Raw genomic sequence first — 14,644 nt, forward strand, 5'->3', positions numbered from 1 at the left:
GCCTCCGATTGGGAAGGCTGAATCGACTCCGCTATACGGGCCGCAGCTGCTAAATTCTGAATCGGAGTTCGATATACCTACGGGGGCGGAAAGAGCTGACGTCAACTGGATTCGGGAACCCGTTGTTGCGCACGCTTGTCGAGTGCTCGCTGGAGGTTCTCCAGTCGAGTGCGCTCGGCCAACTTTGCCAGGCGCGCGTCTTCCAAGGCACGAGCCTCGGGGGTTTCTCCAACGATAGGAGTGTGCAGTGCATCCATGTTCCGGCGGCGAAGTTCTTCCCTCTGCAGCGACGTGAGAGGCTCGGGAAGATACTCCTCATGGGGACGCGACGGGTCGCCTCCACCCGCGCCTTCGTCGGTGCGGGGAAAACCGGGAGGACTGGGTGGTCCATCGACCATCAGAACCTCCGCCGCCGGATCGCTGTTGTCGCACTCGGATGCGGTCTCTGCGGAGCCAGTCGACAGGTCGAACAGGCCGTAGAGGGATTCGTCGGGCTCGATCGCCGCGACTTGAGGGGTGGCCGACTGGCGTGCCACCGCGTGTCTCACCCACCGCTGAAGTCTCGACCGACCGGAGCGCTTGCGCCGGCGGGAAACAGGGAGAGAGGACAACACATGAGCCGACCGGTAGGGGGTCGACGGTTGCCGCAGGAGAACGCCGCGGACGCACGCGCTAAAGTGCGTTGCCCCGCGGACAGGGAGTGCGTCCACGTCGAGCGGAGCCTCCTGAAGCCAAGCGGAGTCGTCGGCGATGAACGTGAGCACGCCGAGACGAATCTCGCAGCCCTCCACCAAAGCTCCGCCGAAAACCATGATGATTTGGGTCGGAAAGGATCGCAACTCCTCCAACAAAACGCTAAAACACCTGCCCCACGGTGGGCGCCAACTGTCGTGGTTCTAAGTCTGACAATGATGTAGGGGGGTAAGTATGGAGAGGCAAGATCTTAGCTATGGAGAAGTTGTAAGCACGCAAGGTTTACGAGTTCAGGCCCTTCTCGGAGGAAGTAATAGCCCTACGTCTCGGAGCCCGGAGGCGGTCGACTGGATTATGCGTGTATGAGTTACAGGGGTGCGAACCCTTGTATCGGAGGAGGGGGTGGCTTATATAGAGTGCGCCAGGACCCCAGCCAGCCCATGTTACAAAGGGTTCAATATATATTAAGACAGGGCGTTACTGGTTAGTAATAAAGTGCTATGATGACCATAAAAGCTACTTAATAACCGACCGTTAGCATGCGGAGTGCCTTTAGGTCTCCCGACTGTCGTGTGGCTTGGTCTTGGTCGAGTGGTTGCTTCTTGGTCGACTATCTTTGAGTCTGTCGAGTGGAACACCTCTAAGTCGATTGAAAGATGATTTCTTCTGGAGATGTCCTTGGGTAGGTCAGTTTAGACAGGTCCATGCCCCTACCCTAGGTACATAGCTTCATCACCAGCAGCACTAACCGGCTCTTTTCTGTAGATCTCCGCAAGATGGCCCTTCTCCCGGCAACAATAGCACCTAATGTTTTTCCCATGCTTGGGCGGTGAGGAGTATGAGGCCTTGAGAAGCTTTTCTCATGTTTGAATGGAGGTCTTTCGCAAATGAATTTTCATGTAGGAATTATATAATGTGCCTGTATATATTGATCGAAAGCCCATTATTGACTAGTGGCAAAAGAAGAAGAAAATCAACTTGGCGCATGGACGACGTACAATGGCCAGGGCAAACAGCCAACGCACCCATGGCCGGCCTGCTTCCCATTGCTATCGTGGATTGCCTGCCCGCCAGGGCGAGTCGAGGAAATTCGGAAATGGTCACGGTCCGCTCGAAGGATGGAGGTATACAGGCGTGGATGCATCTAGCTTCCACATCGATCTTGATCAAGTGCAATCGTCTGGAGATGGAGATATCTCTGACTCGATCGATGAATCAACCTGCCGGTCACATACAGACAACTGTCTACTTCGCCGGATCAACCTACGGAACCTTCTATCTAGCTTGACTGAGCTTTTTTGTCCTGAGGAAACAGCCGATCTAGTATTCATCATGGCATGGCTGTACAAAAACACAAAAATAACAAAAAGAATACATTCATGCCCGAGCTTAATTAGAGCGTGTAGCACACGCTCGGTGCAGTGTACCATGCAGGAATATGGTGGTGAGCGTATAGCACACGCTCAGTGCAGTGTACCATGCATGATTATGATGATCTTTTTCTCTGGAACACCATCAATATGATGTTGGCAAGACGACTTGACGCGACTGTGATTAGGCTAAATCAATCGTTCCATCAGTAATTGCCCGACTGCCTTACCCGGGCGAATGACCGTGACACATGCCGAAAAATCAAGAGAAAACAAAGCAGTCCAGCTAGAAAAGATCGATCGGATCCGTGTGGAATGGCCTCGTGCCCGTGCGTGGCTGCGGCGGCGAGAGCAACCACGTCCATATAAATGTAACCGCTAGTTGGCCATGGATCCAACCTTGCTCTACTACATCTACATGCCCCTCTGCCCGCCGTTTCAGTGCCATTCTGTTACGGAGCAACGAACTGTCAGTCCTCCGAGCAACGAGATCAGCACCTAGCCAGGCAAGAACCATGAAGGCGGGGACAACACCGCCGGCCAGCAGGGCGGCCGGCCTGCGGACGCTGGTGGTGCACGTGCTGGCGGTGGCGGCCACGGCGCTGGTGCTGTTCTGGTGCATCGGATTCCGCGGCGGCCTTGCCTTCCGCTCCAGCGACAAGCAGCGCATCTTCAACGTCCACCCGCCGCTCATGCTCATCGGCCTCGTCGTCATCGCCGGGGAGGCCATCCTCGCCTACCGCACCTTCCCGGCCTCCGTCAGCCGGGACGCCAGGAAGAAGGCGCACCTGGCGCTGCACGCCGCGGGGCTCGCCGTCGGCTTCGTCGGCGTCTACGCGGTCTTCAAGTTCCACGCCGAGGCCGCCATCCCCAACCTCTACTCGCTGCACGCCTGGGTCGGCATCGCCACCATCACGCTCTACGCGCTCCAGTGGCTCGCCGGCTTCCTCGCCTTCTTCTTCCCTGGCGCCGCGCCGGAGACCAGGCGGTCCGCGGTGCCGTGGCACGCCGTGCTGGGGCTCCTCGTCTTCGCGCTCGCCGTGGGCAACGCGCAGCTCGGCTTCCTCGAGAAGCTCACCTTCCTGCAGTCCGCGCGCCTCGTCGGCAAGTACGGCGCCGAGGCGCTGCTCGTCAACTTCACCGCCGTCATCGTGCTCCTCCTCGGCATCGCCGTCGTGATCGCCACCGTCAACGCCGACTCCACCAGATACACCGCCATGTGATCATCCATCGATCGAGCTTATTTGTGATTATCACAACGCTATGCTATGCACCTGCTTATCGATCGATCCTACGTATACGTGTTGGTGCTCCTGTACAAACTTTAAATAAAACAGTCAATATGTGTTGTGTTTTCACATAGAGATGCATATTTGGAGCATACAGATTTTTTTTTTGAAAAAGGGAGCAAGCCCCAGCCTCGTGCCCTTACGCCTCACTATTTAGAGCCGAGGTCACCGTCGATCCGCCCGCACGGTGTATCAAGAGTAAATACCCGGTGCAGCAGAGCCAAAGCGTACACCGCCTACACACGCTTCCAACACCACCATTGTACCGCTGACCCATCTTTAAGAAAAGATCCGCATCATCCTCGCCAGGCCGGTCAACTGTCGACACCGCCACAGTGCCAAACAACACCACCGCCTTGCACTCGTCCATCAAGACGCATTCGCCCCGAGACTCCATTGTACCATTCTGACGAGACCCACTGGTGTCGACACGGTACGTACGACGCCGCTCCACCTCTGGACCCCTCCAGCCAACACTTGCAACAAGAAGGATGCCCCCCGAGAGGGGGTGTGACGCCAGACGCTACCATCATCCGACCCGGGAGAATCAGATCCAAGTTTCCCTTGGAGCAAATGACCCTTCTCGGCGAGTCTATGCGGTGATCCAAAGCCGCTACGCCTTCGCGATCTCTCCGGCAGATATGAGCTCCAAAATAGTGTCTCCAAAGAGGTAGACGAAGCCACATGCTATCACTGTCTAGTCCGGCAAGCCAAACTTGAGGTTTCCCTCAGAGCTCGATGGGACCATCACCATGACGATGCCCTACAAGGAGGTTAGCGGTGTCCGTAGACGTCGTCACACAATTTGTGCCGGCAGATCCGGGCAAAGAATTTCTCCTCCGTGATAGTTCCTTGAACCAGGAGAGCAGGAGGCAGAAGCGCTCATCAGAGATGTCCACCAACAGAAAAGGAACAGACGTGTCAGGTGAAACAAATCCGGGCACATGGCCCGAACCCATCCAACCCGACCTAACAAGAGGAGCCTTCGCCTGTGGGGAGAGGATTCGGGCATGCCATCCCTGGATCCATCGCCACCGCCTGCGGCCCATCACCGCACCTTCCACCGCGCGCCAGAGAACCAACACGCCATGACGTCTGGCTTGCGCCACTTCCTAGTCGAAGACGCCGGCACTTGCCGCCTCCGCCAACCAGGCTTCACCTGGCCACACCCTTTGGCGGCGGCGAGGGAGGAGGAAGGAGAGGAGTGAACCGGCAGCAGCCGGAGTTCGTCGACCCGGTGTAGCTAGAGGAGCTGCACGGGAGTGTTCCCTTTTTTTGGAGGATACAGATAATTTCTTTCATGATATGAGTTGATGTAATCCCCAGACCCCTAGGTGTTTCATTCCATCTATTTTTAGATCAACACGAGGAACCTTGGCTTCCATTTGATTTCTGACTAGAGAGGCAGGTGACAGCTTCATTACTATATGCTGGATTACCTGCCTTCTGCAAGTGATGTGACGGTGGCCCGATCTTTCGATGAGAGTGGGGATAATTATCGATTTGGTGGATTTTGACCTTGACGATCCGGCTATACCGTACCCGACGATACGCCTCGACAATCGCTAGACCAATCTCCGATGGTTATTGACCTTGCCGTAGGCACGATCAACCTGAACAACGAGGTTCAAATTCCTGCAAGCAACCGAAGAACCGGCAAGAACAAAGGTGAATTGCAACTGAAATTGCGGATAATAAACTGAGCACACGAACTAGATGGAAAGTTGGGGTTCCACTGTGGATCTGACAAGGCGGTAGTCCTACACGTCTCGTAGATGTGAATTGTAGCGATGGCTAGACAATACAATAAAACCCGAGTCTAAACCCTAAACTATAATAGCTATTTATTAACTGCTGCTTCTGGCGAAGGCGGTATCTGTTGTCCACAAATCGGACTGCTCGAGGCCGTACGTGGCTGGTCTTCATAGACTTTGCGGCAAGCGCCTGGCGGCCTGGCCGAAAGCTCTAGGGCCCACCCACGTGGTAATGTTGGGCCATTAATCCAAGTCTCTTGTCCTGGTGCACTTCATGCATGCGTACGTGACATGCTTGGTGGATAGGACGTGTGACATGCATGCAAGAGCGTTGCTCCATTTGATCTGAACCCATATTGTCTTCATCTTTAATATTTCCTTTATTCTCAAGTACAAGCAAATCCAAACATGAGTGTAATATTATATTCTTATTAGTTAAATCATATGTACGAAGAAGCGATAGTACCTGGCCATTAATTTGTCTCGCCCGCGCTCTAGTAATAGGACCAAGTGGAATAACTGATGTAGGAGTTGTGGCGGGTGTAACAATAGAAGAGATGTCCTCATCATCCCCCCCTTCTTGAATCGAAGTCGTCCTCGACGGTACCTCGTCGTCATCACCCAAATAATGCTTTAAATCAGCAACATTAAATGTGGGACTAACCCGAAATTCTGCAGGTAAATCAAGCTTATATGCATTCTCGTTAATTTTTTCAAGCACTTTAAAAGGTCCATCCGCACGAGGCATTAATTTTGACTTTCGTAAATCAGGGAAACGGTCTTTTCGCAAATGCAACCATACTAAATCACCTGGTTCAAAAACAACACTTTTCCTTCCCTGACTACCAGCAAGTTTATATTTGGCATTCATGCGTTCAATATTTTTCTTAGTCATCTCATGCATTTTTAATACTAATTCAGCACGTTCTTTAGCATCAAGGTTTACCTTCTCCGAAGATGGAATAGGTAATAAATCAATTGGTGCAGGAGGTATAAATCCATAAACAATCTCAAAAGGGCATAATTTTGTGGTGGAATGAACGGGACGATTATAAGCAAACTCTACATGTGGTAGACACTCTTCCCACATTTTTAAGTTCTTCTTCAAAACAGCCCTAAGCATAGTAGACAATGTACGATTAACCACTTCAGTTTGACCATCAGTTTGAGGATGACATGTAGTACTAAATAAAAGCTTAGTCCCCAATTTTGTCCACAACACCCTCCAAAAGTGGCTAAGGAATTTTGTGTCACGATCAGAAACAATTGTATTTGGCACACCATGTAAACGAACTACTTCGCGAAAGAACAAATCAGCAATGTGAGTAGCATCGTCACTTTTATGACAAGGTATAAAATGTGCCATCTTAGAGAATCTATCGACAACAACAAATATACTATCTCTCCCCCGTCGTGTTCTAGGCAGTCCTAATACAAAGTCCATAGATATATCTTCCCAAGGAGTGCTAGGAACAGGAAGAGGCATATATAAACCATGTGGGTTCAATCGTGACTTAGCTTTTTGGCATGTCGTGCAGCGTGCAACATATCTCTCCACATCCCTTCTCATTTTTGGCCAGAAGAAATGACTAGCAAGGATGTCTTCTGTCTTCTTGACGCCAAAATGTCCCATAAGTCCTCCTCCATGCGCCTCCTGTAACAGCAAAAGACGAATAGAGCTATCTGGGATGCATAGCTTGTTAGCGCGAAAAACAAATCCGTCATTAATGACGAACTTGTTCCAAGTTCTACCCTCTCTGCAATTGAGCAATATATCTTTAAAATCGACATCATTAGCGTATTGCTCTTTTATAGTTTCAAGTCCAAAAATTTTGAAGTCAAGTTGTGATAACATGGTATAGCGTCTAGACAATGCATCGGCAATAACATTCTCCTTCCCTTTCTTGTGCTTAATAACATAAGGAAAAGATTCAATAAATTCAACCCATTTTGCATGTCTACGGTTCAGTTTGCTTTGACTTCTAATATGCTTGAGTGATTCATGATCAGAATGTATAACAAACTCCTTAGGCCATAAATAATGTTGCCATGTCTCCAAAGTCCGAACTAGTGCATAAAGTTCTTTATCATATGTTGAATAATTCAGACTAGGCCCACTGAGTTTTTCACTAAAGTATGCTACTGGTTTTCCTTCTTGCAATAGAACACCACCTAAACCAATGCCGCTAGCATCACATTCTAATTCAAACATCTTATTGAAATCAGGTAATTGCAGCGAAGGGGTGTGTGTAAGCTTATCTTTAAGAATAGTGAAGGCTTCCTCTTGTGCGTCGCTCCAAACAAATGGCACATTTTTCTTTGTGAGTTCATTGAGCGGTGCTGCGATGGTGCTAAAATCCTTCACGAACCGCCGGTAGAACCCAGCAAGTCCGAGAAAACTTCGTACCTGTGTGACCGAGTTATGGGTCGGCCAACTCTGGATCGCTTCAACCTTGGCTTTATCAACTTCAATTCCCTGCGCTGTCACAACATAGCCAAGAAAAGCGACCCGATCCGTGCAAAAAGTGCACTTCTCGATATTACCAAATAAACGTGCAGCACGCAGAGCAGAAAAAACAGCACGCAAATGGTCTAAGTGTTCCTCTAGTGACTTGCTATAAATCAAAATATCATCGAAATATACTACCACAAATCGTCCAATAAAAGCTCGCAAAACTTCATTCATTAGTCTCATGAAAGTACTAGGTGCATTAGTCAATCCAAAAGGCATAACTAACCACTCATATAAACCAAATTTAGTTTTGAAAGTAGTTTTCCATTCATCACCTAGTTTCATACGAATTTGATGGTAGCCACTACGCAAGTCCACTTTAGAAAACACAACTGAGCCACTGAGTTCATCAAGCATGTCATCTAATCTAGGAATAGGATGACGATATCGAATTGTAATATTATTGATGGCTCTACAATCAACACACATACGTGAAGTACCGTCTTTTTTAGGAACAAGTAAAATTGGTACAGCACATGGACTAAGGGATTCACGAATGTAACCTTTTTCAAGTAGTTCGTGAACTTGTCGCTGAATCTCCTTAGTCTCCTCTGGATTAGTCCGGTACGGCGCACGGTTGGGTAATGAGGCGCCAGGGATCAAGTCAATTTGATGTTCAATTCCTCTCATAGGTGGCAGCCCCGGTGGTACTTCCTTTGGAAAAACATCATGATACTCCTGTAAAAGGTTAGCGACAACAGGAGGCAAAGAAGAAGGCATATCCTCAAATGAAAACAAAACTTCTTTGCAAATAAGAGCATAACATTCATCAGTATGAGCATCTAACTCAAAAATTTCAGCACGTGTAGCTAAGAAAGATACACCTTTCAATTTAATTTCTTTAGATGTGCTAGGATCAGATTTGTGCAGCTTATTAAATTGTTCTAACTCATCAACAACTTTCTGATTTTCAGATTGAGTACGCTCAATATTTGTGTTTCTACTAGCCCTAGCAAGATCATCTTTTAAAATTTTCTCAGGAGACATAGGGTGTAGAATGATTTTCTTTCCTTTATGTGTGAGAGTGTACTGATTAGTTCTACCATCATGTAAACATTGTTTATCATATTGCCATGGCCTTCCTAGTAACATAGAACAAGCTTGCATAGGCACAATATCGCAATCAATAGTGTCATGGTATGAACCTAAAGAAAAAGGAACTCTCACCATGCGTGTTACCTTTACCTTTCCACCATCATTAAACCATTGAATGTAGTATGGTTGTGGATGTTGTCGCGAAGGTAGGGAGAGCTTCTCCACCATGTCAATGCTTGCTAAATTGTTACAACTCCCTCCATCAATGATTATGCGAACGGAACGCTCCTTGACGACTCCTTTGATGTGGAAGAGGTTGTGACGTTGATCCTTCTTTGCTTTGACAATCTGAGCACTAAGTACACGATGTGATATAAGACTCATGTACTTATCGGCGTCGTCAGCGGTCACATGTTCTTCCTCTTGCTCCGGTCATGTGTCATCGTCTTCATGTGTAGCAAGCAAGGCATATGTGTCTTCATCAAAATCACTAGTAGAGTCGTACTCGCCGTCTTCACGAATGATCAATACACGCTTATTAGGACACTCCTTCATGACATGGCCAAATCCCTTGCAAGTGTGGCATTGGATATCCTTTGTTCTTTTGGAGGAAGCGGGCGATGAGGATGAACTTTTTGTTGGAATTTGTGTAGTACTTTTCAGTGGTGCCGAAGTGTGTGATGCTGAAGTTGATGAAGAAGGCCCCAGTCGAGAGGTTGCAGGTGCTGTTGTAGAGGTGCGAGTGGACGGGGCAGCAGGAGTGCGCGACGCCCATGTGGAAGTACGACCTGCAGAAAAATTAGGACGCAGTCTGGAACGACCCTGCACTTCATGTTCAGCATGTATAGCAAGATGGAATAAACGGGTCATTGAATGATAATCTTTATAAGCAAGTATGTCATAAATTTCTCTATTCAATCCACCCAAGAACCTATAGCGGCTTCCTCAGTCTCAACTAAACCACAACGTAACATGCCCATTTGCAATTCTTGATAATAGTCTTCCACAGATTTAGATCCTTGGTTCAAGCGTTGTAGTTTATTTAGCAAGTCACGTTCATAATATCCAGGAACAAAACGGTGACGCATTACTAATTTCAAAGCTTCCCAAGTGGCAGGAATATTATTAGGATGTTTACGACAATGTGCTCTCCACCAAACAGAAGCAAAATCACTAAACTCACTAGTTGCAGCCCTAACTCTTTTATCATCAGGAAAATCATGGCAAGCAAATTTTTGATCAACTAGTAATTCCCAGTCAAGATAAACATCTGGATCATATTTCCCATCAAAAGGAGGCATGACAAATTTAATTCTACCCAAAGAATCGTCATGGCCACGTACCTGAGGATGCTGGTGTCGTCCCATACCTTGTTGATTATTGCGTAGTCGACGATGATCACGATCATTGTTATCATTAACTGCATCAGGATCCTCAGAATCACCATCATAGTTGTCATCTTGGATGTCGTCGGCTATCGAGTTGGCGTTGCGAGGACGGGGCTGGTCGACGGCATCGGTGTATGAAAGAGGGTGCCCCGGGTCTCCTGGGAGGACCCGACGAGCTCGTTGCAGACCTGTGTTGGTGGCTGGAAGATGCGGAGCGGAAGTGGAGGCGGCACCTAGACGGGCATCCTGGGCATCAAGACGTTTCATAATAGATGCAAGTGTTTGGGTGAACGTCTCATTGCTATCCTCGATCGACTTGAGACGCTTATCAAGTGCGCCCTCGAACGATGTGAACTGCTCGGTGTATGCATGCACATCCTCCTCAAGGCGTGCCACCGTGGCTTCCATGTTGTCTTCGTCACCTGCCATGGTTAGGACGGAACAAGAACAAAATCACAAGTATATTGCTCCTACAGTAACTATAGTGAGGTGGTGGAAAATGTCTCTCAACTCTCGAGCAATTACCAAGCTCTTACCAGTTCTTACCGTGCTGCAGTGGTTGTCGGCCGTTGGCGATGTCAAAAGTGATCAAAAGATTGATATAGCGATTACCAAGGGACCGAACAAGATACGATATAGGAAGTGGAGCTTGGTGAAGGTTTCCTCAACTCACAATATGTGGCACAATTAAGCAAAAAGTAATGCAAGCTGAATAATTGCTCAAACTCCTAACTAGTGCTGGCGGTCGACTAGTAAGAGAGAAAACAATCTAAGCCTAGATACTGAGTCACGTGAGTGGAAACCGATGAAAAATTTGAGACAACTCTAATTAGCTAGATATAAGTGAGGTGTAAACGTAGCGTATGATGACCAAGAGCGACAAAAGAAAATGTCCAACAAGTATCACGTGTATAGCAGAGGAACAATTCTGAACGTCAAAAGAGATTGCACCAAAAGTGCTAGCCGGCCTGAAAGTTGCAACCTTTTTTTTCTTTTTTTTTGTCTTTTTTGTCTTTTCTTTTTTTTTCTTTTGCTTCACTTTTTTTCTTTTTTTTTCAAGCCAGTTACTAGCAGAAATTACGTACACCAAGATGAGGCTAAGAGAAAGTAAATGCCAGTGTTGTAACTTGTGCTAATTGAGCTGCATGCAAAAGCTAACAACGACGCAAGGTGACAAATATTGGTACACTGGATGTATGGTGTATTGCGCGTGGAGGCAGACACAAGAGAGGAGTTGTCTGATGACCTGCGTGTGTGTGTATAGCGCGTGGATGGACAGACGCCCGCTGGCTGATGTCTGGGCGACTGCGCGAGATTAGACCGCTGTGTGTGTACGCGCAGAAAACAGCGGACAACAAATGATTTTTTGTAAACAGACGCGACTTCGGATTGCACGCAAGGATAGGCAAAACTATAAACAATCCGATGCAAACTTGCTTTGATTTTTTTTAACGAAAGTTGTGGCAGAAAATATGGTGGACAAAAACAAGGTTAGATCTAGTAGACAAATTTTCTCTCAAACTAATGTAAACCAGCACGAATTCTAGGATGTATGCAACCAAAAATTCAACTACGCAAATACTAGATGCAAAAATTGCTAAAGGCTAAAAAGGTAGGTGTAATGGATGAACTAATCTAATTTTTTTGGGCTTTTTCGTGGGTTTATAGGACAGAAAAATAAACTAAACTACGAAAACTGTAAATCTCTCACCGATGAACCTGAAAACTGATACCACTTGATGTGACGGTGGCCCGATCTTTCGATGAGAGTGGGGATAATTATCGATTTGGTGGATTTTGACCTTGACGATCCGGCTATACCGTACCCGACGATACGCCTCGACAATCGCTAAACCAATCTCCAATGGTTATTGACCTTGCCGTAGGCACGATCAACCTGAACAACGAGGTTCAAGTTCCTGCAAGCAACCGAAGAACCGGCAAGAACAAAGGTGAATTGCAACTGAAATTGCGGATAATAAACTGAGCACACGAACTAGATGAAAAGTTGGGGTTCCACTGTGGATCTGACAAGGCGGTAGTCCTACACGTCTCATAGATGCGAATTGTAGCGATGGCTAGACAATACAATAAAACCCGAGTCTAAACCCTAAACTATAATAGCTATTTATTAACTGCTGCTTCCGGTCGAAGGCGGTATCTGTTGTCCACAAATCGGACTGCTCGAGGCCGTACGTGGCTGGTCTTCATAGACTTTGCGGCAAGCACCTGGCGGCTTGGCCGAAAGCTCTAGGGCCCACCCACGTGGTAATGTTGGGCCATTAATCCAAGTCTCTTGTCCTGGTGCACTTCATGCATGCGTACGTGACATGCTTGGTGGATAGGACGTGTGACATGCATGCAAGAGCGTTGCTCCATTTGATCTGAACCCATATTGTCTTCATCTTTAATCTTTCCTTTATTCTCAAGTACAAGCAAATCCAAACATGAGTGTAATATTATATTCTTATTAGTTAAATCATATGTACGAAGAAGCGATAGTACCTGGCCATTAATTTGTCTCGCCCGCGCTCTAGTAATAGGACCAAGTGGAATAACTGATGTAGGAGTTGCGGCGGGGGTAACAATAGAAGAGATGTCCTCATCAGCAAGCCTCTGCGGTTGAGAATGCCCGCTCCGCGTTGTCGGTTGCACGCTAGCCTCACACGACTGGCTCCCTACGGCTTTGTGACCCATCCAATCTGCGCGGGCGCCTTGCACCCAGACGACTTGCCTCAGGGGCCCATGACGGGTGGGTCGCATGTGTGACCGGGCCACCTCTATGTGTGGGTTTTTCTATGGGCCCACGTACATTGTTTCGCATGTTGCCCAACACATGATGGTTGAGTGGGTCTGACTCTCAGCTCGCCCCCTGTCGGACTGAGTTGCTCGGGCGAGACCAAGACGCCCACGTGCACCCGGCTGGCTGCTCCACACTGTCTGATCTTCGCGGCTGCCCCACACTTGGCTAGTTTTCCTCAGGGGTCCATGACAGGTGGGCCATGGGCGCAACTGGGGCCACCTCTCTATGGCGGGCTTCGTCACGCCAAAATGTTGCCCCGTGCGTGAAGGGAAAGGCATGGTCCGTCTGGCAGCATCCTTCGCCGCGTGTCAGGCTGCTTCACTCGGGTGAGACCGGGAAGCCCGTGCGCGAGGCTCATCATGCGCTTCTTGTCGGGTTGGTTTGTTCGGCCTAGTCGGGTGTGTGTGTGTGCCCAGGTGTTTTATTTTGATCTACCAACTATGTTACGGTGTTCATTATGGTATCTTTTATGTGGACCTGTTATCTTACCGGTACTTTATTAAGGTTGCCTTTAACATGGTCCTTTCCAGGCTCATATATATAGGCACTAGGTTTTGGACTTTCATTGTCTTCACCTGCTCCTCTCTAGGGAGTTATAAATTCCTTTAAGTTGCCACTTGGGCCTTCCCTGTGGGAATTGGCCAGGTACTTGTAGCCTATTGTGGATGATCTTTCCTAACTTGGTTTTATCAATTGTCAAGCAATCGTGGGAAGTTTTAAACTAGAACATAAGAGGTTTGAATTCACCTAATAAGTGCTTAAACATCCAGAACAATATTTTTGAAATTGGTTGTTCCATTTTCTGCTTTCAGGAAACAAAGAAAGAGTCCATTGACATCAATTTTATCAGGAAATTATGTCCCCCCATGTTTGATTCCTTTGCTTTCACTCCATCCATTAGTAGACCTGGAGGTATTTTGGTCGTATGGACCTCCGCTCACTTTAAAGGAGAACTAATTTTCAACATCATTTTGATGTCTTTGTGTGTCTCCAATCTATTCACTGTGGAAGTTATTGGACCCTTACTAATATTTATGCTCCATGTCAGAGGATAAGAAACTTGAATTCTTGAACTAGTTAGATGAGGTTGAGATCTGAGATGATGTTGAATGGTTGCTGGTTGGTGATTTCAATCTTATTAGGAATCCTGATGACAAAAGTAAACCTGGTGGGAAAATGTCTGAAATGCTACAATTCAACATTGTAATTAGTCATTTGGGTTTGGTTGACATCTGATTACTTCCTTTAGTGGTCTGGAAATGGAGTAGAAATGATTCTTGCTTTTTTCCCCAGAGGTTACGCTGAGTTATAGAACCCACGAGAAGACGGTGCCCTTTAAGTTAGGGTCTCAAACAAGCTTTTTCTAGAGAATTGAATTCTAGCTTTTGACCGGATTGTAAATCAAGCTGACACTGGAAACACTTATAATAAAAATAGGCATGGGTAAGAGGACTTATGCTTATAACCATATATTTGTGTCGTGACCATCATGATCTTAGGCCCTATTTGTTTGGGCTTTTGCTTCTACTCTTGCAGCTTTTCCACTTTGGCCAAAAAGCCAATAAGCTCCTAAACAGGTGCTTTTTTGCTTCGGCTTTTGGCTTATACCATCATATAACAATATTGATTCATAAGCCAAAAGCCGAAGCAAAAAACCCACTATTCAGGAGCTTTTGTGGTTTTTTTGCCAAAGTAGAAAAGCTGCAAAAGCAGAAGCAAAAGTGCAAACAAACATGGCCTTGATTTGTTCTCTGGAAGCCGGGTGGGTTGTTGTGACGCCCTGAGACCGTTGCGCCAGGT

At 47.5% G+C, this 14,644-nt stretch overlaps 1 protein-coding gene across 1 annotated transcript; it reads left to right on the plus strand.

Moving 5' to 3' along the window:
* The first annotated feature begins 2,469 nt into the window (after positions 1 to 2,469).
* On the plus strand, positions 2,470 to 3,421 carry LOC125527340 (probable ascorbate-specific transmembrane electron transporter 2). The gene has a single exon (XM_048691864.1). It carries the CDS (start codon positions 2,579 to 2,581, stop codon positions 3,284 to 3,286), a length of 708 nt encoding a protein of 235 aa, XP_048547821.1. The 5' UTR covers positions 2,470 to 2,578; the 3' UTR covers positions 3,287 to 3,421.
* The last annotated feature ends 11,223 nt before the right edge of the window (positions 3,422 to 14,644 follow it).

This window comes from Triticum urartu, unplaced genomic scaffold (genome assembly GCF_003073215.2).
Source record: "Triticum urartu cultivar G1812 unplaced genomic scaffold, Tu2.1 TuUngrouped_contig_3611, whole genome shotgun sequence".
In the NCBI taxonomy this organism is placed as follows: Eukaryota; Viridiplantae; Streptophyta; class Magnoliopsida; order Poales; family Poaceae; genus Triticum; species Triticum urartu.